General features: G+C 34.2%; 1 protein-coding gene across 1 annotated transcript; it reads right to left on the bottom strand.

Annotated features, from left to right (window-relative positions):
- Positions 1 to 1,709: 1,709 nt before the first annotated feature.
- On the bottom strand, positions 1,710 to 24,047 carry LOC129491743 (UDP-glucuronosyltransferase 2A3). Its single transcript, XM_055296250.2, has 6 exons — positions 23,333 to 24,047; positions 17,575 to 17,723; positions 4,512 to 4,643; positions 3,053 to 3,140; positions 2,445 to 2,664; positions 1,710 to 1,989 (listed from the first exon to the last, which is right to left on the bottom strand). The coding sequence occupies exons 1-6, from the start codon at positions 24,045 to 24,047 to the stop codon at positions 1,710 to 1,712; spliced, it is 1,584 nt and encodes a 527-aa protein (XP_055152225.1).
- Between the last annotated feature and the right edge of the window lie 1,754 nt (positions 24,048 to 25,801).

Raw genomic sequence — 25,801 nt, 5'->3', positions numbered from 1 at the left:
GTAGTAAATAATTTTATTTACACTTAATTGTATAAACAAGAAAAATACTTATATTTACTTTTATATCCTCATTTTAAAATTGGAATTAATTTATAGATATACCTTATTGACATGTGTAAGAATTTCAAAATTTTCAAAAACCCTGTTGAGCCAATTTATTTATTTAGTAAATCAAGTCATGAAATTAAAACTATAAATAGGCATATCACTAAGATTATATGACAGTAAACAAAATGAAAAGTTTAACATATTTGCTTAATTAGTGTAAAGATTATTAAACTATTTTTAGTTTAGTGTAGAGCTTTACGTATCAAAATATTTAATATATATTATTATTTGTTAAACAGGTATTCTAATACCTTAAATTTTTACCATGTAAGCAATTATTTGATGAATTTGCAATTCTCAAAGATTGAGACTGAAAAGCTGTATAATGATCTTACTTTCAGAGCAAGAATCTCTTTATTTTTCCATAGTAAATTATACCTTTGATTATAGATATTAGAATTATTAGTATTCATCATTTTTAAAGAATAGACATTTAAATCTTCTTAAGTGTACTATCAAATAAATCTTATAAACTCAGTAATTAAAACCATATATTCTTTTTTTTTCAGGCTGATGCAAAAATAAGCTTTTAATAAGTTTCTTTTCAAAGCTAATGTTTTTAGATCACAAATTTCTAGCCAGCAAATGAGAGATGTTGAGGTCAAGAAAAAACAGAATTGTTGAATGTGTGAATATATAAGCACTGAAATCAATTTGTCCACCTCTTCCATAGCCCAAGGTATTCTGCAGCAAACACAAAAAGGAAGAAAAAAGTACCAACTCTTAAGTGGTGAACATAATTACCTTTCTACATTCATGTGATATTGCAGACCATTATTTCCTAACGTCCAACTTTGATCCTAAAAATGCTTTACCTGGTTTATGCTGCCTAAAGCCATATATTCTTAAAGGTTACTTATCTCAAAAGAATCTGTTCACCTTGAATATCTTACAGACATTTTCTCTATGTGAGAAAAAAATAGGTTCTTTTATTATTTGAGGGCAATAATGAGAACTCTCTCTTTATCATCAAGAAAACACAAAAAAAATGTTGGTTGAGTGATGGCAGAAATGTAGGCCATGACATCTAGATGAGGTCTATGGAAATATAGCAAACTTTTCCAAGGGTAATGCCTTGTCATCATTATTAGCAATTTATTTTCTGAGATCACTGATGCTGGGTATGTAGAAGGGCTTATTTAAATTGAAAAAGAAACGTCATTATGTTTCTCATAGCCAGCTAATCTCATAGAACACTTATCTGATTTGTGTGGTTTACTGAATTTTGTGAATTTTATGTTTTTTACTTCTTTATATCCATGTGTTTGGGCACACACCAGGAATCATCATATTGCATGTCACCCTATCACTTAAGGTTATAGAAGTAATGACATCATGAAAACAGTCATATCAGAAATAGGAAAATTTAGATGTATTCATGTCCTTGTGTCAAAAAGTAATAAAAGAGAGTAAAGACACCTAGGAAAATACAACGAAAGAATGAGTTATACTGACAACTTCATGATCATGGAATTCTAGGCTACATAGCTAAGAGAAAGTAACAGAATAGATAATATGAAAATAGGAAGTTTCTCACCAAATTCTATGTGGCTGGAATTAACAGGATTACCCCATCAGGTCTTTCTTGAATTTGGAAAGATCTATTCCTTCTTTTCTATCTTTCTAGTTTTATTAAATTTTTGACAGGAAAATAAACAACATTTTGTGAACAAGTATATAGCAGTTGCCACACAAGCCAGTAGGAACCCAATCACATCTATAGAGTAGTGCTGGAACCAGGTGAGGTCGTGGGCAGCTGATCGCAGATGCTTGGCTCCTTTGTGGCGCATGACAAACTCGATCCAGAAGACTGCTCGATCTAGGGGCTTTACAGGTTGATCATGGTGAATTCTTGATAATCTCATAGCATTCTCTTTATAACTGGAAGGCCAAAACGCACATAGAACTTAGAAAGTTGTAGTTTTGTTTTCATAAAAGACAGGTAGATAAACCATAGTATATGTTATGCAAGCCAAAAACTTGTTCAGTAAAAGATTGATTCTGGTTGTGACATGAATATTGTTGGTTGCATAGTATTAAACAGATATAGTGGAGAGACTGAAAAAGAGTATATTCTTAACAAAATGGGGTAAAATAAGGATGTGAGTAAAAGCTTAGTAAGCCAGTTGTTAACTTAAACCTATTATTACCATGAAGAAAGATTGACACTCTATAAACTATAATTTCCACAACTATTCCAGTACCAAGATGATGAGTGACTCAACATTGTGGAGTAAAATCCCTTAACATGTCTACCAGGATAATATTTAACATTTTCTGGTATAATATATAACATAATCAATGTTAGATCAGCCTGTACAAGCAGTAGTACTTACGAGGAATCGGTAATGACTGTTCTCAAAGCCCTCAGTAAATCCTCGCTTGTCATAGTTTTGAAGTTTATTTCTACAGCTGCTCCTTTGGCCTTCATGTGAGCTATGTTATCAAGCTGATCACCAAATATGGGAACTCCCACCATTGGGACCCCATGGTAAATAGCTTCATAGATCCCATTCATTCCACCATGAGTGATAAAAGCTTTGGTTTTGGGATGACCTAGTATGTAAATTGGATGAGAAATGGTGAGATATTTTATTCTAAAATTTTAAAATTATTTAAAGACTACAGATGGGAATTATGAGATAACTCACTAAAGCGTACAGCATTTTCTTTAGAAGATGAGCACATGGAGCATTGCTACTAAAGATCATCTCTATCTTCAGAAAAAGAGGCATTAATCCCTTCTGCATTTCCTGTCACTCTCACCTTAACAATAGAAAGTGTGAATCTATACAATTTTAGTCAATCCTTTAATTATATCTGCTTCAAAAGAGTAAGTCAAATAAAGTTTTATAATTTTAGAGCTTTGCTGGATTTGCTTGCTGTTTAACATTTATTCATTTTTCCTCATCTAGTTCATATTTTTACTTTCTCATAGTCCTACCAAGAAGATCATTCTGGGGTATCCAATCATACAGCCGAGTATTGGTTCCTAATGTGGATGGTTTTTTTCCTTTGTACCTCCATAACACCTATGGAAGAAACACATGTATTTCACAGATTAAACCACAGGATAGTAGCATTCTAAGGATGTAGATATAGTTATAAATTATAAACTTATTGTACTTCAGGTGATGGTTGAGACAGGGGTGTGTAGAGCTACCGTGTAAAGACTGAAAGATATAGTAGGACGTTTTACAATGATCTTTTAAAATAATGTATACCAGTTGCCTATTAAGTATGCTATTATTATTTTATTATCAATTAAAAATATTTGAGAATGAAAATATCAGTGAATATTTAAGGATAATCTATTTTCATATAAGAATTAAAAATTTTATAAGTACCTGATCTCTGTGTCATTTTAACTCACGGAACCATTCTCATTCTACCATCAAATTTACAGTTCCCTGCAGATAAAATTTGCTTTCAATTATGTGTGTCTTTTGGATAATCGGTTGTCTTTTCTTCTCTATGTCCTTCCTGGCCTCTTTCTTCTTATATTTAATTGTATTGAAGAAGAATGAGCTAGAAAATTACTTATATTCCACTGTTCAATGATAAATTATCTTTGGGATTGTACTTTTTTTTACATAATTTTTATTTGTTGGACACCTATACAAATTTTATAGATTTGAAAACAAAGGATGGCATAGATGTTTCAAACTACTTAACAGATAATTTCATAATTAAAATTACAATATTTCAAATTCCTAATTAGTATGCATGCCTTTATTGAGTTTGGTGTATTTGAGCTAAATATAAAATGAAATATCTTTTTGATAGTTTATATATAGCACTATCTAAAGTGTGAAATTCTAGAATTACAGTAATAATAAAGTTAAAATTAGTTGAGTATCATAAATAATTACATTACTTAAATAATTAAGTTACTATATTATAATTGTAATTGATATTTTACCTTTGAGACCTCTAATTATTTAGAAAGACTACATTAACCTGAGCTTTTATTTCTAAGCAAAAGTACCCTGAATACAGTTTTTATACACTCAAATATGAGAAGATATTCTTGAGATTGATTCTTCTTTAATATCAGTTTTCCTTTTTCTGGTCCTTTGAAATACTGTATGTCAGAATTCTTTTTTGGAATCATTGGCACACGCTTTTAGATTTCAAATCCTAAAATATAAGGTAGGGGCTTAATTTATTATATCTATTTTATTATAAACAAATGACAGACAAGAGAGTTGTCTCCAGTAACAGCAAGACTCAGTTGGCAAATGATCAGTTATGCCCATGTACACTACTATAGTGTTTTACAAATTTTGGTACAAATTTTGGTGCCTGTTATGCTAAGTGGAAAATGAGATTCAAGACCCAAATAAAACTATACTGTCTCATTATGTGAATAGCTGCTTATCAGGATTGGAGGTTTTACTGACCTTTTGTGGGATCTGGGCAAGGGCTGAAGCAATAATATTAGCCTTTTCTTCTGTAACATTTTGAAACAGTGACCCCAGAGAAAACACCACAATACCATCTTCCCCTGAACTCTGGACAAAATTTTCCATTTCCTGAAGATAAAAATTTATCTGCATTACAGAGGTGTAATATAACAAAAATTAAAATAAAGGTTATTTACACTTCTAAAATAAAGACTTGAGAAATTATTAATATGTAGTTATATTCTGTCCCTATATGCTGACACACAGAACTATCTAGTCTCTTTAAAGGAAAGTCTACATATAAAACATATGGCTTAAATACATAATCATTCATACTAGAAAAGGCAAACAACCAAAACAGTATACGAAAAGTTTCAGTGATAAGAGTACATCTCTTTTCATCTCTGTGTCACGTAGACACAAAATCCTAAAACCGAAATAATTTGCTAAAATATAAAATTATTATTTGAGGAGTGACATCAGTGAGATGGTGGAATAGAAGACCTCCAGCATCAATCCCTCTTAAAAGTACAACTAGCAACTATTCAAATATAAAAATACCACTCTGAAAGCACCAGAGCTCAGAAGAAAAGTGAAAAATCTTACGGGTTCGTGGAAATTAAAAAATCCATGACTAGAAAGAAGAAAGATCGTTGTGCTGCATCACCCCATTCTCCAAACCAAAATAGCATCACTCGCAGAAAACTTCCCTGTACCTGCAATTACACAGGTGGAAGAAAATAATTGCAAGTGGACATTCAATCTCCATATCAGTGTGTGAATCATTGCAAGAAGCCTTCTTTGTTCCATCCTGAAACACCTGAGTTGAATTGGAAGCAAAGAGCAGAAGCACTAATCACAGCAAATGGCAAACAGATCTTGGCGGATGCTTTGTGGTCCTATCAGCAGGGAATTCACACTGATAAGAGCCTAGCCAGCACTACAGTAGTACAGGAGGCACAATCCAAGGGAAGGCTAGAATCTTTGGTTAGATTTTACAAATATCCTAGGTGATTATACAGAGCATTTCTCTGACTCAGAAACAACTATCAGGTCAGTAACTAAGTTCCAGTTATTTCTTAAGCCTACCCCAACCCAGAAATTACTACAGGTTTGGGTTTAAGTTTTCATGGTCATGATAAGTCTTCCCCAGACAGGAAAACAACAGCATGGAAGAGATTTAGCTCTACTGCACTATTTAGGTTCTGCTATTAACTATAAGCTCTCCTCAGAACAGAAAGAATCCTCAGGGCAGTGATTCAGCTCTGATATAAAGCAGTACACATTTAACATCACTGCATATGACCTTAAAAAGCTGAATCAGGTGGCTATCTTTTTAAATATGTAGACATCAATGTACAGAGCAAGTATTGTTAAAAAAAAAACTGGGAAGTATGACATCTCCAAAATAAACCAATCAAGTTTCAATAATGCAGCAAAAGATTTGAAAATGCTTAAACATCTGACATCAAATTCACAATAATCCCTTTGGCAAGTTCAGGAATCACATAAACTATAAAAAAACAAAAAAAAGAAACTTGGAAAATAATACAGACACAATATTAGACAATTGAGAAAGAAATCAGAATAATAAAGAGGAAAGTGTGCAACAATGAACACACACATCAAAAAAGTAGAAAGATTTCAAATAAACAATTTATGATAACATCTCAAGGAATTAGAAAAACAAGAACAAAGAAACTCAAAATTATTAGGAAAACAAGATATTTAACAAAGATTAGAGCAGAAATAAATGAAATAGAAACAAAATACTATATAGAAAATCAGCAAAATATTGAGTTAGTTGTTTGAAGAGATAAAATCGACAAAGCTTTAGCAAGGTAACTGAAAACAAAACAAAACAAACCAGAAAAGACACAAATAAAATGGGAGATTACAAAGAGACAAAGCAAATCAGGCATAGAGGCTCATATCTATAATCCCAGAATTTTGGGAGACAGAGGCGGAAGAATCACTTGAAGCCCAAAGTTTGAGAATAGCTTAGTAAGAACCCATCTCTACAAAACTTGAAATAAATTAGCTAGTCTTGATGGTGTATGCCTGTCTCAGCTACTCAGGAATTTGAGGTAGAAGGATTGCTTAAACTCAGGAGTTTGGGCTTCAGTGAGCTATAATAATGACACTGCACTCCAGCATGCATAACAAAGTGACACTTCATCTCTAAAATCTTAAAGATTCTTTAAAAAAAGGAAAAAAATGACACTAGAAATAAAAAGGATTATAAAAGGCTTCTATGGACAAATATATGCCAACAAGTGGAAAAATCTAGGAAAATAAATTAGTGGACACATAAAATAGGACTGGATTATGAAGAAATAAAAACAAAGAGAAATAAATAATGAGAAAGAAGTTTAAATCAGTAATAAAGTCTCATTAAAAAAGCCAGTGAGCTAAGGTCTTCACTACGAAATTCAGCCAATTTAAAGAATAATAAAATAAATTTTTCTCACTCTTCCAAACCATCAAAAAGTCAAAAAGGCAAAAATATTTCAGTATCATCTTGTGAGGCTAGCATTACCCTGATCCCACACCAGACAAGGAGGGGTGTGTGTGTGTGTGTGTGTGTGTAAAATATATTTGCTTCCAGAGGAAGAATCCAGCCAATATTTGCTGTTCTGCAGTATTTGCTGTTCTGCAGCCTCTGCTGGTGATACCAGGCAAACTGGGTCTGGAGTGGACCTCCAGCAAACTCCAAAAGACCTGAAGCTGGGGGACCTGAGTGTTAGAAGGAAAACTAACAAACAGAAAGGAATAACACCAAAATCAACAATAGGACATCCACACCAAAACCCCATCTGTAGGTCACCAACATCAAAGACCAAAGGTAGATAAAACCACAAAGATGGGGAGAAACCAGAGCAGAAAAACTGAATGTTCTAAAAAGCAGAGCACCACTTCTCCTCCAAAGGATTGCAGCTCCTCACCAGCAATGGAGCAAAGCTGGATGGAGAATGACTTTGATGAGTTGACAGAAGTAGACTTCAGAAAGTCTGTAATAACAAACTTCTGTGAGCTAAAGGAGCATGGTGTAACCCATCACAAGGAAGACAAAAGGAGAAAAGGTTAGACGAATGGCTAACTAGAATAAACAGTGTAGAGAAGACCTTAAATGACATGATGGAGCTGAAAACCATGGCACGAGAACTTCGTGACACATGCGCAAGCTTCAATAGCCGATTTGATCAGTTGGAAAAAACGATATCAGTGATTGAAGATCAAATTAATGAAATAAAGCAAGAAGACAAGTTTAGGAAAAAAAGTGTAAAAAGAAAGGAACAAAGCCTCCAAGAAATATGGGACTATGTAAAAAGACCAAATATATATTTGATTGGTGTACCTGTATGTGATGGAGAGAATGGAACCAAGATAGAAAACACTCTTCAGGATATTATCCAGGAGAACTTTCCCAACCTAGCAAGGCAGGCCAACATTCAAATTCAGGAAATACAGAGAACACCACAAAGATATTCCTTGAGAAGACCAACTCCAAGACACATAATTGTCAGATTCACCAAGGTTGAAATGAAGGAAAAAATGCTAAGGGAAGCCAGAGAGAAAGGTCAGGTTACCGACAAAGCAAGGCCCATCAGACAAACAGCAGATCTCTCAGCAGAAACCCTACAAGCCAGAAGAGATTGGGGGCCAATATTCAACATTCTTAAAGAAAAGAATTTTCAACCCACAATCAGATATCCAGCCAAATTAAGCTTCATAAGTGAAGAAGAAATGAAATCCTTATGGACAAGCAAATGCTGAGAGATTTTGTCACCACCAGGCCTGACTTAACAAGAGCTCCCGAAGGAAGCACTCAACATGGAAAAGAACAACTGGTACCAGCCACTGCAAAAACACGCCAAATTGTAAAGACCATCAATGCCATGAAGAAACTGCTTCAATTAATGGGCAAAATAATCAGCTAACATCACAATGACAGGATCAAATTCACACAGAACAATATTAACCTAAAATGTAAATGGGCTAAATGGCCCAATTAAGAGACACAGACTGGCAAATTGTATAGAGTCAAGAATCATCAGTATGTTATATTCAGGGGACCCATCTCACATACAGAGACACACATAGACACAAAATAAAGTGATAAAGTGATAAAGGAAGATCTACCAAGCAAATGGAAAGCAAAAAAAAAAAAAAAAAAAAAAAGCAGGAGTTGCAATCCTAGTCACTGATAAAACAGGCTTTAAACCAACAAAGATCAAAAGAGACAAAGAAGGCCATTACATAATGGTGAAGGGATCAATTCAACAAGAAGAGCTAACTATCCTAAATATATATTCACCCAATACAGGAGCACCCAGATTCATAAAGCAAGTCCTGAGAGACCAACAAAGAGACATACAATAATAATGGGAAACTTTAACACCCCACTGTCATTATTAGAAAGATCAATGAGACAGAAGGCTAACACGGATATCCAGGACTTGAACTCAGCTCTGCTCCAAGCAGACCTAATAGATTTTTACTAAACTCTCCACCCCAAATAAACAGAATATACATTCTTCTCAGGACCACATCACACTTATTCTAAAATTGATCACATAATTGGAAGTAAAACACTCCTTAGCAAATGTAAAAGAACAGAATCAAAACAAACTGTCTCTCAGACCACAGTGCAATCAAATTAGAACGCAGGATTAAGAAACTCATTCAAAACTGCACAACTACATGGAAACTGAACAACCTGCACCTGAATGACTACTGGAGAAATAATAAAATGAAGGCAAAAATAAAGATGTTCTTTGAAACCAATGAGAACAAAGATATGAAGTACTAGAATCTCTGGGACACATTTAAATCAGTGTGTAGAGGGAAATTTATATCACTGAATGCCCAGAAGAGAAAGCAGGAAAAATCTAAAATCGACACCTTAACATCACAATTAATAGAACCAGAGAAGCAAGAGCAAATACATTCAAAAGCTGGCAGAAGACAAGAATTAACTAAGATCAGAGCAGAACTGAAGGAGATAGGGACAAGAAAAACCCTTCAACAAATCAATGAATCCAGGAGTTGGTTTTTTGAAAAGATCAACAAAATAGACCACTAGCAAGACTAATAAAGAATAAAATAGAGAAAAATCAAATAGACACAATAAAAATGATAAAGAGTATATCACCACTGTTCACACAGAAATACAAACTGTCATCAGAGAATACTATAAACACCTGTATGCAAATAAACTAGAGAATCTAAAGAAACGGATAAATTCCTGGACACATACACCATCCCAAGACTAAATAAGGAAAAATTTTAATCTCTGAATAGAACAATAACAGCCTCAGAAATTGATGCAACAAACCAAAAAAGTCCTGGACCAGATGGATTCACAGCCGAATTATATCAGAGGTACAAATAGGAGCTGATAAATTCATTCTGAAGCTATTCCAATTAATAGACAAAGAGAGAATCCTCCCTAACTCATGTTATGAGGCCAGCATCATCCTGATACAAAAGCCTGGCAGAGACACAACCAAAAAGAGAATTTTAGACCAATATCTCTGAGGAATATCACTGCAAAAACCCTCAATAAAATACTGGCAAAACGAATCCAGCTGCGACTCGAAAAGCTTTACCACCATGATCAAGTTGGCTTCATCCCTGGAGGTAAGTCTGGTTCAATATCCACAAATCAATAAATGTAATCCTTCACACAGAGAGAAACAATGAGGAAAACCACAATTATATCAACAGATGCAGAAAACACCTTCAACAAAATTCAACACCCTTCGTGCTAGTAACTCTCAATAAACTAGGAATTGATGGAACACATTTCAAAATAATAAGAGCTATTTATGACAAATCCATAGCCAATATCATACTGAGTGGGCAAAAACTGGAAGCATTCCCTTTGAAAACTGGCACAAGACAAGGATGCCCTCTCTCACTACTCCTATTTAACACAGCATTGGAATCTCTGGACAGGGCAATCAGGCAAGAGAAAGAAAAAAAGGATATTCAATTAGGAAAAGAGTAAGTCAAATTGTCCCTGTTTGCAGATGACATGATTGTATATTTAGAAAACCCCTTCATCTGAACCCGGGAGGCAGAGCTTGCAGTGAGCCGAGAGGGCGCCACTGCACTCCAGCCTGGGCGACAGAGCGAGACTCCGTCTCAAAAAAAAAAAAAAAAAAAAAAAAAAAAAGAAAACCCCTTCATCTCAGCCCAAAATCTCCTTCAGCTGATAAGCAACTTCAGCAAAGTCTCAGGATACAAAATCAATGAGCAAAAATCACAAGCATTCCTATACAACAATAACAGACAAACAGCCAAATCATGATTGAACTGTCATTCACAATTGCTACAAACATAATAAAATACCTAGGAATCCAACTTACAAGGGATGTGAAGGATCTCTTCAAGGAGTACTACAAACCACTGCTCAATGAAATAAAAGAGGACACAAACAAATGGAAGAACATTCCATGCTCATGGATAGGAAGAATTAATATCATGAAAATGGCCATACTATCCAAGGTAATTTATAGATTCAATGCCATGACCATCAAGCTACTGATGGCTTTCTTCACAGAATTGGAAAAAACTACTTTAAAATTCACATAGAAGCAAAAATGAGCCTGCATTTCCAAGACAATCCTAAGCAAAAAGAACAAAGCTGGAGGCATCATGGTACCTGATGTCAAACCACATTACAAGGCTGCAGTAACTAAAACAACATGGTGCCGTTATCAAAACAGATATATAGACCAATGGAGCAGAACAGAGGCCTCAGAAATATCACTACACATCTCTAACCATGTGAACTTTGACAAACCTGACAAAATCAAGAAATAGAGAAAGAATTCCCTATTTAATAAATGGTGTTGGGAAAACACACTAGCCATATGTAGAAAGTTGAAACTGGATCCCTTCTTACACCTTATACAAAAATTAATTTAAGATGGATTAAAGACCTAAATGTTAGACCTAAAACCATAAAAATCCTAGAAGAAAACCAAGGCTATACCATTCAGGACTTAGGCCTGGGCAAGGGTTTCATGACTAAAACACCAAAAGCAATGGCAACAAAAGCCAAAATTGACAAATGGGATCTAATTAAACTAAAGAGCTTCTGCACAGCAAAAGAAACTACCATCGAAGTGAACAGGAAACCTACAGAATGGGAGAAAATTTTTGCAATCTACCCATCTGACAAAGGGCTAATATCCAGAATCTACAATGAACTTAAACAAATTTACAGGAAAAAAACAAACAACTCCATTGAAAAGAGGAAAGGATATGAACAGACACTTGTCAAAAGAAGACATTTATGCAGCCAACAGACACATGAAAAAATGCTCATCATCACTGGTCTTCAGAGAAATGCAAACAAAAACCACAATGAGATACCATCTCATGTGAGTTAGAATGGCAATCATTAAAAAGTCAGGAAACAACAGATACTGGAGAGGATGCAGAGAAATGGGAACGCTTTTACACTGTTGGTGGGAATGTAAATTAGTTTAACCATTGTGGAAGACAGTGTGGGGATTCCTCAAGGATCTAGAACTAAAATACCATTTGACCCAGTTATCCGATTACTGGGTATATACCCAAAGGATAATAAATCATGCTGCTCTAAAGACACATGTACACATATGTTTATTGCAGCACTATTCACAATAGCAAAAACTTGGAACCAACCCAAATGTCCAACAATGATAGACTGGATTAAGAAAATGTGGCACATATACACCATGGAATACTATGCAGCCATAAATAAGGATGAGTTCATGTCCTCTTGAGGGACATGGATGAAGCTGAAAACAATCATTCTCAGCAAACTATCACAAGGATAGAAAATCAAACACTGCATGTTCTCACTTTTAGATGGGAAGTGAACAATGAGAACACATGGACACAGGGCAGGGAATATCACACACCTGGCCTGTTGGGGGCTGGGTGGCTGGTGGAGGGATAGCATTAGGAGAAATACCTAACTTAAATGATGAGTTGATGCGTGCAGCAAACCAACATGTCACATGTATACCTATGTAACTGACCTGCACATCCTGCACATGTACCCTTGAACTTGAAGTATTTTATATATATATATATAAAACTTAAAGTATTATATATATATATATAAAACTTAAAGTATTATATATGTATAATATATATATATAGCATAGATATCGTCACCAAAACAGTATGGCAGTGGCATGAAAACAGATACGTACACCAATGCTATATAGAATAGAGATCCACAAAATAAATTTATGCATTTACTGCTGCCATAGTATGGATATTTGAGCCCTCCACACTTCATGTTAAAATTTGATCCCCAATATTGGAGGTAGAACCTAACAGAATGTGCCTTTGTCATGGAAGCAGATCCCTCATGAATAGATTAATCCCCTGCATGGGAGGGGAATTTTTACTCAATTAGTTCCCAGAAGAGCTAGTTGTTTAACAAAACCTGGCACTCCCTCACATCCCATCTTTATGGTTTCCTCTCTCGTCATGTGACCTTTGCCTATACCAGCTCATGTTTGCCTTCTACTACAAGTGGAAGCATCTTGAGAACCTTACCAGAGGCCAAGCAGAAGTCAGTGCTGTGCTTCTTGTACAGTATGCAGAACTGTGATTCAAACAATTCTATTCTATATATAAATTTTCTAGTCTCATGTATTCCTCTATAACAACACAAATGGAGGAAGATAGCAGCTAACTGACTTTTGACAAAGGTGCCAAGAACACATAATAGAAAAAAGGCAATCTCTTCACTAAATGGTGCCAGGAAAACTGCATATCCACATGCAGAAAATGAAACGAGACCCCTATCCTCACCACATACAAAGTAAGTAAAAATGAATTACAAAGTTAAATATAAGACCAAACATTATACAACTACTAGAAGAAACTGTAGGAGGAATGATTTGTGACATTGGTCTAGGCAAGGATTTTTTTGGATAGGACTTCAGAAGCACAGCCAACAAAAGGAAAAGTAGATAAATGGGTCATATCAAAGTATTGAGCTTGTGCAGAGAAAATGAAGCAAACAACAGAGTGAAGAGACAATTCACAACACGAAAAATATTTGCAAACTATGAATCTGACAATGAGTTGCTATCTCAAATATACATAGAAGTCACATCAGTCAATAAAAATAAATTACTAATTTGATTTAAAAATAAGCAAAAGACCTGAATAGACATTTCTCAAAAGAAGACTATCAGTGACTACGGAGAATATTACAAAATGCTCAAAATCACTAATCGTCAGGGAAATGCAAATCAAAACCACAATGAGATATCACATCACCCCTGTTATGGCTATTATCAAAAGGCAAAAATAACAAGTGCTAGTAAGTATGCAGAGAAAGAGGATCATTTATAAACTGTTGAGGGAAATGCAAATTAATACAATTAGTAAGGAAAATAGTATGGTAGTTCTTCAAAAAATGAAAATAGAACTACCATATGGATACAGCATTTCCATTACTGGGTATATATTTAAATAAACTAAGAAGTCATAGAGATATCTGTCCTTCTATGTTTACATCAACATTATTCATATACCCAAGGGATGAATCAACCTAAACATCCATTAATGAAGAAATACATAAAGAAAATATGGAAAAAATATACATATATATAGATACATGTCCATTCCATTAGATATATATACACACATTTGAAAATCTCTCTCTCTATATATATATATATACATATACATATATTCAATGAAGTGGATATATATATTGTGTGTGTTTATAGGTATAGATATATATTTCTTTTCCATTATATATATATATATATCCATTCCATTAGATATATATAAGCTTTATTTCTATTATATATTAGCTTTTTTATAGCTCAATAGCATTCCACTGGATATATATATATATATATATATATTTCCAATGTGTATATATATCCATTTCATTAAATATATATTGGAAAAAAAAGAATGAAATCCTGTCATTTGTAGAAACATGAATGAACCTCCAGGGCATAATGTTAACTGAAATAATCCAGGCACAGATAGCATGGTATCCCTTATATGTGGAATCAAAAAATTTATTCATAATAGAATTAGAGAGTGGAATTGTGGTTACTAGAGGTTGAAGAGATAGTAGGGAGGGCAATGAGAAATGGTGGATCAATGGATACAACGTTATAATTTGGAAGAATATGTTCTGTTATTATATTAAGTTGTTGGGTAACTATAGTTAATAGTAATGTATTACATATTTCAAGATAGCCAGAAAGGAGGTTTTTGAATGTTATCACCACAAAGAAATGATAAATATTTATATGACGGGTTTATTAAGTATCTTGATGTAATTAGTATACAACATTTAAATGTATTGCAATACCACAGCATTTCTCTTAAACGTGCAATTCTTACATGTCAAATTTAAAAAATAAAAATAAATATTTAGTGTAAGATAGCCCTAAAATATATCTCAATTAAACTTGTAAAATTATCAGCACAAAAGCTTTTACTTAATAAATTATTACTGTATGGATCTAACTTTTTTTTTTTTTTTTGAGACGGAGTCTCGCTCTGTCACCCAGGCTGGAGTGCAGTGGCGCGATCTCGGCTCACTGCAAGCTCCACCTCCCAGGTTCACGCCATTCTCCTGCCTCAGCCTCTCCGAGTAGCTGGGACTACAGGCGCCCACCACCACGCCTGGCTAATTTTTTGTATTTTTAGTAGAGACGGGGTTTCACCGTGGTCTCGATCTCCTTACCTCGTGATCCGCCCGCCTCGGCCTCCCAAAGTGCTGGGATTACAAGCGTGAGCCACAGCGCCCGGCCTGGATCTAACTTTTTAAAAAATATGACTTCTATGATTATTTCTATGAGTGTATGTTTGTGTGTGTGTGTGTGTCTGTTTGTGTGTGTGTGTAAAACTGGGAGTGTGAGAATAAAGGGTAGAATGGCATGGGAGATTACCTAGAGAATGATGGAAATTGTCAGCTCTCCTTCTGTATCTCTACTTTAGATACAGATGCCATGGCTTAAGAGAGCTTGGTTTTCTGTTATAACTTCCTGGTAAGTAAAATGATATTAATAATTAATTAATAAAATTATATTCATCAATACACATCTTACTATAAAACCAATTAATTTTTCCGAAAATCCTACTGGCTCTGAAACCTTCCTTATAGGATTTTGATTATATTTCCATAAAATGGGAAATTAGGGTTTTCTTTTCACTCTGTAGTGATAGGTAAACCCAGTATTGTTACCATAGCTATTGTGGTAAATTCTTATAAATTTATGTTGTCTGGCTATGCATTTAAAATAGAAGTTGAACTGTCCCATACCAGAAGCAGGTCTTAGTCAACACTGACACCACTTAAAATCTTCCACCTCCTTCCATTTCCTCAATGTGTTCAGTCAGGATTTTTACTTACACACTACCTGCTGGTAACCACCCTATAGGACAACTAGATACAGCCTACTGGGGCTTGAATCACTGATCAGATTCTGTGCAGATATGCCAAAGTGACTACCTTTCAGTCTCAGAATGCCTCCATGGAATTTGTGCCTGCTTGCATTAAACCTACCAATTACAGTTCTCCATTGGAAACCCACCTAGGTAACACCCTGGATCCCAGTTAACATTTTGGCACATAGATCCCTCACTCTCTTTCTTGGTCTCCATTCATTGGTTGAATGTGCTTTTCCCAGAGAATTTTCTTCTTCCCAGTGGCCTTACAAGGGATGCTGAACTCTTTTCTCTGGAAATGGACAAAGAACACTGTTTCTGTTATTTTATGTGTTTAGTTAAGTTTCTCCCCTGTTTCTCACTTGACCAACACAAATATAACATCTGGCCTTGTCAGGGTTTCCTATAATGTGGTTACCTTTGTAGGGATAAAGAAGACATAGGTCATACAAGAGACACAGTGGTGTCTTCCAGTGTAAACAAGTTCCCTATAAGAACAATCTCGGTATAGATTGCACACTTAGGCATTAGGCTGTTCATCAGAATAAAAAGTATCCTGTAAGAGGGAGATTATGAACATCCATGACTAAATATCCTGGAACCTTGTCAGGTCAAGGCTAGAGCTAATAGCCACTTTTGGGACAGTGAACTCAAGACATACTTACAAAACTATTAAAAAACTATAACAGCTATTACTCACTTTTACTTCTCAATATTGTTTCTTTCAACATTCCTTGAACTATAAATTTTTTCCTCTGATGATTTAGGAATATAGTATACAATTTTATAGTATACAATTTTATTTATTGTATTTATAGTATACAATTTATTTAGGAATATAATATACAATTTTATTTATATAGTATACAATTTTATTTATACATATTCACTCCAAAAGAAACCTGCAGGCTGCACAATTATTTCTATGAGCTCTACTTTGTCCTGATAACTACCAATATTTAGATTTCTGTCCACAGAGATTGAAACCTTGTTTTTCTCAAATGGCTTTTATTAAACCTCACCTAACATTCTCACGAGCTCAAAGTGGATAGTCACAACACAGAATTCATCATATAAATCACAAACAAGATGACTTCTAAGTACTTATTTGAGTAAAAGTCATCACTATCATTAAACACTTAAACTTTCCATTTATTGAAATTTTCTTTTATTTTTTGTCTTCCTTCATCATTTATTTTCTCTCACTCACCAACTCCTGTGAAATATATCCAATATGTCTCATGAAAATATGCTTATTTCTGTACTATCATGGCAAATATCCTTGTTCATAAGCCCAATTTGATTGAGAGAAAGGCTAGAGCATTCTTTTTAGTGATCTTCATGGCTCCAATTCCCTATTAATTCAATTTATTATCCAAACTATTGTAACACTAGTATTTTAAAATTTATTATAATCATGACATTCTTCTGCCTTCTTTCTCAATATAATGCAGAAAAGACATATAATCACCTATAAGAACCCCTGTGGCATGGAAAATAAATATGGAGCTGCAAACAGACGACATTCAACATCATCCTTCTATAACTAAGGTTGTAATCTTTCAAGAGAAAACAAGTCATGTCATAAAGTACATAATATTCCTTAATACAATAGTCTTACCTTAGGCAAAGCTTTGGCAGGTTTACAGTGCAATCCTCCAACAAACTCAAAATTAGGTTGGTATGGTTGAGGAAATTCAAAATCCCAATATGTTCGTATTAGCCATATCTCAGCTTTTCCCACAGTCTCACATAATGTAGTGGACCTTCCTCAATAAAAGAAATAACAGAATGAATTAGCATACAATTAAATAAAAAGTTGTATCACTAACTTTTCAATAAACTATTAAGAACAAAATAAGTTTAGTTCCTCTTAAACAACATGGCTTTTAGATGTCAAATGGAAGGGGGAATTAATGAAATAATAAAGAAGAAAGAAAGAAAGGAAAAAAGAAGGAAGGACAGAGAAAGAAAGGAGAGAGGGAAGGAAGGAAGGAATGAAGGAAGGAAGGAAGGAGGGAGGGAGGGAGGGAGGGACAGAAGGATGGAAAGAAGGAAGGAACGAAGGAACGAAGGAAGGAAGGAACAAAGGAAGGAACGAAGGACAGATAGTTATATTTAAGTGTATTTTCACAACTTAAAGACACAAATCCAAAATGCAAATTAATTTATTACTAATTTTTTCCTCCGCAAGTGAATTGCAGATGATAAATGAGTACCACAATATCTTCACGAAATAACATCTCTGTATTTTCTAATCTATATTCAGGGGTATATCTTTCAATAATCCCACGAGGATCAGTTCCCTTTAACTTGCTGTATTGCATATCATTACTTTAATTAATAGGCTACTGTTTTATTAGGAGAAATGCTTTGACTGATTTTTACCCATGACAATATTCTTTTTGGGTTGTGAAGCACCTGTGTACATAGTATGATAATCATACACTTACTTTAGTGTTTCTCTCAAATGATGTGTTTTGAAGGAAAACACATTTTCAAGATTTAATTTTAGGTTTTTAATCAGAAGAATGGCTAACTACAAATAACTAAGTAATTAGTATCTCTTTACAAAAACATATTTTGCAACTGATAAAAAGATAAACTCCATAAGAGAATTTGTTTCTCTTTAAAATTCTAATCAAAGTTGGTGGTATTATACACCATAGTGTGGAGAGCCTCTTTTTAAGGTCATCACATTTTAATGTTTGAAGTTTTTTCCTAGGTCGTAAATCCAAACGCCTTGAATTTGATAGTGAATAAATTTTACTGAAGATACTCAGTTTGAAGTTATCAGAAATCAGAATAGAGCCTTCTCTCAGCTTCCAAGCAAATGCATTTATGTCCTATAGATTTGTTGTTTTCTGTGCCTCACATGCTGCCTGCATTACCAACTTCTAGGTGATATTAATTAATATGATATTAGGTCTCATTTAAGAAAGACTCAGTTTTAAACAATTGGAGTCATTCAAAGTTTAAAGGATAAATACACAGTAACGAGTATAAAGATGATCAAAGGAAAGAAAATTAAATTTGCTTTTTATACTAATAAAATAATTTCACATCTTATTTGAAATTCCATACACCCATATCTTGGAGATATTGCAAGATAAGCTGCAGTTCATCTCAATAAAACGAATATGCCAATAAAGTGATTCACACACATTTGGGTCTCAGGACACATAAAAGTTATGTTAACCATATCTTGTAGGCTATTAGCTGTGCAGTATCATCACGTTTAAAAGGCAATGCACATACCTTAGTTAAAAGTATGGCTAAAAAGTGCTAATAACAAGCTGAGCCTTCAGCACGTGAGGTTTTTTATCTTTATTTTTTCTGGTGTAGGGTCTTGCCTCAGTGTTGATTACTGTTGATTGATCAGGGTGGCTGGACAATTTTTAAAATTAGACAACAATGAAGATTGTGGCATGAATTGACTCATCTTTTCATGAAAGATTTCTCTGTAGCACATGATGATGTTTCACAGCAGTTTACCCATAGCAGAATTTCTTTCAAAATTTGAGTCCATTCTCTCAAACCTTGATACTGCCTTATCAACTAATTTTGTGTAATATTCTAAGTCATTTGTAGCCATTTCAACAATGTTCATAGCATTTTCACTCGGAGAAGATTCCAACTCACAAGACCAATTTCTGTGTTCATCTATAAAAAGCAACTGTTTAAAAAGCACCTCCTCACCAGTTTTACAGGTTTTAGTTTTATCATGATATTAGAGCAATTTAGACAAACCTTCAGGCCCACTTATAATTCTATTTCTTTTTCCACGACCACCCCACCCACAGTTAATTCTTCACATGATGTCTTCAATCCCTCAAAATCATCCAGGAGAGTTAGAATCAAATGTTTTCCAAACTCTTGTTAATGTTAATATGTTGACTTCCTCTCATGAACCATGAATGTTCTTAATGAAATCTAGAAAGAAAAATCCTTTTGAAAAGGTTTTCAATATACATTCCCCATTAGTAAGAGCTATAGCCTTACAAAATATATTTCTTACATAAGACTTGAAAGTCAAGGTTATATGATCCATGGCATGTAAGATGAATGTATTGATAGCAAGCATGCAAACAACATTAATATCTGTACATCTTAATCACAGCCCTTTGGTGACCATGTGAATTGTCAATGAGCAGCAATATTTTGAAAGGAATCCTCTTTTTTGAGCAATAGGTCTCAACAGTGTGCTTAAAATATTCAATAAGCCATGTCATATACCAATGTGATATCATCCAGGGTTTTTGTTCCATTGATAGAACACAGGCAAAGTAGATTTAACATAATTATTGAGAGTCCTCTATAATTATTACAAAAAGTAAATAGGCATTGGCTTTAACTTTGTCATCAGCTGCATTAGCCACTACAAGAGATTAAGCCTGTTTTTTGTAGCTTCAAAGACAAGCATTGACTTCTCTTCTCTAGCTATGAAAGTTTTAAATGGCATCTTCTTCCAACAGAAGGCTGTTAGGTCTACACTGAAAATCATTTGTTTACTGTAGCCACATTTACTGAGTATATTGGCTAGGTCTTCTGCATGACTTCCTATTGCTTCACATTGAACTTTTACATCGTGTAGGCAGTTTATTCCTGTAAACCTCATTAGTCAACCTCTACTAGCTTCAGTCTTTTTTCTGCACCTTCCTCTCCTCTCTGAGGCTTCATGCAATTGAATAGTTAATGCTTTACTATGTATTAGTTTTTAGCTAATGCCAAAACCTAAGGTGATGTGGTTGGTTTAATTTTTTTCTTTTCTTTTTTTTTTTATAGTGGTTTTGCTCTATCACCTAGATTGGAGTGCAGTGGAGCAATCATAGCTCACTGCAGCCTTGGACTTCAAACTTCTGGGCTCAAGCCATTCTCCCACCTGAGCCTCCCAAGTTACTGGGATTACAGATATGAATCACTGAAGCTGGCTAGCTAATTTGATTTTCTCTCCAGACGACTAAAACTTACTCCATATCAGCGCTGATAATGGTTATTTGTTCTTATCATTTGTATGTACACTGGAGTAGCACTTTTAATTTCCTCCAAACACTTTTCTTTTGCATTCACATCTTGTTTAACTGTTTGGTGCAATGGTGTAGTTTTTGGCCTGTCCCAGGCTTTTTTTGTTGTTATAGAGGAATAACTGAGGCTGTCTAATTTGTAAAAGAAAAAGATTTTTATGTGGCTTACAATTCTTCAGGGTATACAAGAGGCATGGCACCAACATCTGCATCTTGTGAAGGCCTCTGGTTTCCTCCACTCATTGCAGAAGATGTTGGGAGCCAGCAAGTGTAGGGATCAGATAATGAGAGAGAAGCAAGAAAAAGAAGGTGGATGTTCCTGGCTCTTTTTAATAATTATCTCTCCTGGGACCTAATAGAGTGAGAACTCACTCACCCTTTTCCCCAGGGAGAACATTAATGTACTCAAAAGGAATCTACCCTCATGAACCTAACACCTGCCATCAATCCACACCTCCAATATTGGTGATCGAATTTCAACACAGGATTTTGTAGGGTCAAGCAAACCATATCTAAACTATAGTACTTGTTAAACTTATTCCTTTCTACCTTTTGGTTTAAATTGAGAGACCTGCTACTTTTCTTTTCACTGGAACATTTAGAAGTCCTTGTATGTTATATTACTGTGTCTCAGGGAATAGGGAGGCCTGAGAAGTGGGATGGGGAAACGAATCAGTGGAGCAGTTAGTACATGCACAACATTTATAATTCAGTTTGCTGTCTTATATCAGAACAGATCAAGTTGCCCCCAAGCTAGTAAACATGTAACCATCAAGGAACACTGATCCCAGATCACCGTAACAGATATAACAATGAAAAATTTGAAAAAGCACGATAAATGCCAATATCTGTTAGAGTCAAAAGTACACACTTGCTGTTGGAAATATTATGCCAAATTGATTAGCTTGATTCAAGTTTTTCAAAAACCTTTAATTTGTAAATTGCAATTTTTGTGAAGGACAATAAAGCAATGTATAATAAAATGAAATATACCTGTGCATAAGCATTTATGGAAATAAAACCATGAATTGAAATTGACTGATATCCCTTTCCTTTAGTTGTTTTAATATGTACTCTTGATTTAGACTCACAATAGATAATTCTATAAAATATATAATAATCAATAATTTAGTAAGTTGGAGCTACATAATAAATCTAGTTATTAAATGAATTTCTTATTTCAAGCTGCTCAATGATCAAGTGAAATGATTTTTAAAGAATTGTTGAGGACTTTCTGAATGCATGGCCAGAACCTACTTTTGTTTATTGGAAAATGCTCTTTCACCCCTTTGATAACACTTTTATTTTAAATTTCAGTCTTATCAGGAGGCTTTTACTATAGTCCTATATTATCAAAATTTGCCAGTGACCTCTATATAGCTGTACCCCTTGAAATTCATATCTGAATACAGACTTGAGGCCAAGATATTTGTATTGTTTACCTAGATCCATAAAGCCTGGTAGGCTATCTGCAGCTAAGCACAGCTTACTGAATGGAAAATTATTTAAAGCAAATCAATACATGTAAATTCAAATCATGTCTAAGGCTAAGGATATTTGAAGTGGGATCCTCTGAATATTAGTTCTGTGAAACAATCTATGCATAACAATTCATTGGAATACATAGTTTATTCACTATTTTAGCGCCTAATACAATTATACTTTTTTATGTTTCTACATAATTCTCAAACATATTTGGATAAAAACATGTCTTGTATTGACCTGCTCTGATCACAACTATATGAAAATTGCAAAGCAAAGCAACTTTTTATCAGTAAAGCAAAGAAATAAAAATAAGTCAAATGGTGTATATCAGTAAAGTAAAAATTCTATTATCTTATGCCCCACAAGACCATAAGTCTTTTAACTTTTTATAATATTTTTTCAAGTTTTTGTGAAGTAATCACCTAAGAAATTAAAGAATTCTAGAAAATGTTCAATTTAATGACTTGAAAAATTAATTCAAAGAAGACATTCTGAAGATTTTCTTAAATATATGATGAGAGAAAATAATGATTAGCATCTTATTTCAATAGAAATGGTATAAAATTCAGATTAACAATCAGTGATTCTCAAAAATATGTGATGTTGATTTGCGCTATTTGGAGGAAATACAAAATATAATCTCTTAGTTAATGATGATCATTTTTAAGTATATTACTGGTATTAAGAAAGTAGGTTAAATTACGCTTATACTTTCTTTGTGAAAATATACTTTCTTTATGAAAAACTGCTACAACATTTTCTAAAATAAAAACTCATTGACCTGCATATATATGTCATAGACAATGTATGACAATTTTTAAAAATATTTCTTTTGATAACTAAATTAAAAATAAAATAAAAATGTCTTACCTAATGCCTTACTATAAAACTCTTCCCAAAAATGATAGTCATAATCCTGAATCCAGAAGTGGAATAAAACTGAAAGCACTGTATTTTTTACTCTTTCCAGAAAGGTCATTCTGTCTGTTAGTCCTGTCATAGGCACAGGCACATAGGAAAGTGGAGCTGGAAGTTTCCCACAGCTTCGCTCCATATTGCCTCCTACAGAAATTCTAAGTGTGAGCACAAAAGGGACTGCAAGCAACTCAGCCATCAGGTCTCCACAGGGAATCACAGGGTCTATAAGCATTACATCGTAGTTGGTTTCCTGTAGCTTCTTCATAAGTGTCTGATTGTAGATAAAGCTCTCACATATCATTTTTAAAGTTCCTCTTATTTCAACAAAAAAATTATTTAATTTTATAACTGATTGCCAGGTTGGTAAGCCCGGCAATACATTCAGAGCTAGGTCAACAAATATTTCATTTTCTTCTGTTTTGTCCTGTGGCAGATGGACCACCTCAAATTTCAGTGCAGAAGGCTTCCTGTAGTCAATTAACGAAGACTTTGAGTGAGTCAATACTGTTACCTCATGGCCCCTCACCATGAGCTCTTCTAGAATGACCTTGATATTAAGCCAATGGCTCATGTCACAGGGCCACACCAGGACTTTCCCACAGAATCCACAGCCAACACAGAAGAGTTGCAGAAGCAGAAATACCGAAGCTGACTTCTCAGACCTCATGACGGCAGTTCCCTCACACACTGATCTGCAAGGATTTTGTAGTTACTAAGCAAGCAGTTGAAATGACAATATAAGCACAGAAGTTAAAAATTAATATTTTAAGAGTAAAGTTCACTGGTGGTTGCCAGTTTAACAGGTACTGAAGGTATCATAAAAATGCAATGTATCAGGGAAAAGTTGTTCCAACCCTCTAGAACTTAGAAATAAAATACATAAATATACGTTTATTACCTGGATTGGTGACAAAGAAAAAAATTTTTCAAGTCTTTAGATTTAATAATTCATGTGCAGAAACGTGCACACAATCACACTTACATTCATTCCACACTAAGTCCAAGGCATCAGATGGTTTAGGATAGCACATGTTTCACATCCCATGCTCACAAGGACAATACAAAGATTTACTGAGAATATACTTGGAGAGTTTGGGTAACTATTTTGATTAATTTTATATAATAAGTACAGAGTGTTCAGTATTTCAGAGGGGAAAATGCACAATTGCTTTAATATGAAATAATTAATAAAAGCTTTAATAAGGCATTTGATTTAGGAGGCGAGATGAAAGCCTTGATAGGATTTATTGTTGCCAAAGGAAGCATTTCACAATCACTAGAAGCATACAAAAATATAGGATATTTGAAAATCATTCCAGTGAGTAGTGGTCACAGAGAAAGTTCAGAGCAGGACGTTACAGAAGAAACTTAGTTTGAAATTGGAGAATATAATTTTAATTAAAAAATTATGAGTTTGAATCATAATTTATAGGTTAATAATTATTTACTCAAGTTTTAAAGGATAGTCACAAGATCAAGCTTTTCTTTAGCAAGAAACTCTTGCATCTCAACACAGAGTGGTACGTAAAGGTAAGAGTTTAAAAACAGGGAAAACGATAAAAATTGTATATTAGTTACTGAGGCATGTCAACCTAACAGAATGAAATATAAATTGTTAATAGTTAAATGCAAGAAATTAATTTAAAATTTGAATTTACTGATAATATCTGTGATAGGAAAAAATGTGTAGGAGAGAAGACATGGTTGTGGTTTCTGTCTTAATAAGCAGAAGTTTGATAATGACATTAGGTAAAATATTATGCACAAAATTTAGAGCAGTTTACAGAATCAATATGATCTAACTGGGTTATTTTTCCTGTAGTTATTGTTCAAATTTTCAACAACTGTATGTAGATTTAAACAAAAAATGAAATTTTAAGCATCCCCAACCATCTAAATGGACCCTTACTCTCAGCAAAGAGCATTTCAAAGTTAATCTCAAAAACTAATTGAAGCAATGATGGGAAGTGGGGTGGTGGGATAGGATATGCCTCATTATACCCTCCTGTCTTTCGGAATTCAAGAAAAACTCACTAGCACTACCATCAACGCAGACGTTAAAACCAATAGAACAGGCTCATTAATTTTGGTAAGAAACATTTACAATCTATTCTCTCTGAAGCCTGTTGCTTGACAGCTTTATCTGCATAATAAAACCTTGGTATTAACAGCCCCTTATCTTAACCCAGACATTCTTGTCTATTAATTCTATAACTTAGACAACAATATAACTCAATCAATTGCCAATAGAAAATCCTTGAATTTGCCTGTGACCTGGAAGCCCCACTCCCAGTTGTCCTGCCTATTCAGACCAAGTCCGTATATAACTTACATGTATGGATTGATGTCTAATGTCACTCTAAATTGCATTAAAACTGTGTAGCCTGAGCAGCATGATGACATGTTCTTAGGGTCTCTGGA

The sequence above is a fragment of the Symphalangus syndactylus genome, chromosome 10 (genome assembly GCF_028878055.3).
Source record: "Symphalangus syndactylus isolate Jambi chromosome 10, NHGRI_mSymSyn1-v2.1_pri, whole genome shotgun sequence".
Classification (NCBI taxonomy): Eukaryota; Metazoa; Chordata; class Mammalia; order Primates; family Hylobatidae; genus Symphalangus; species Symphalangus syndactylus.
The sequence above is the reverse complement of the archived record's forward strand: the minus strand, read 5'-3'. Positions and strand labels throughout refer to the sequence as shown.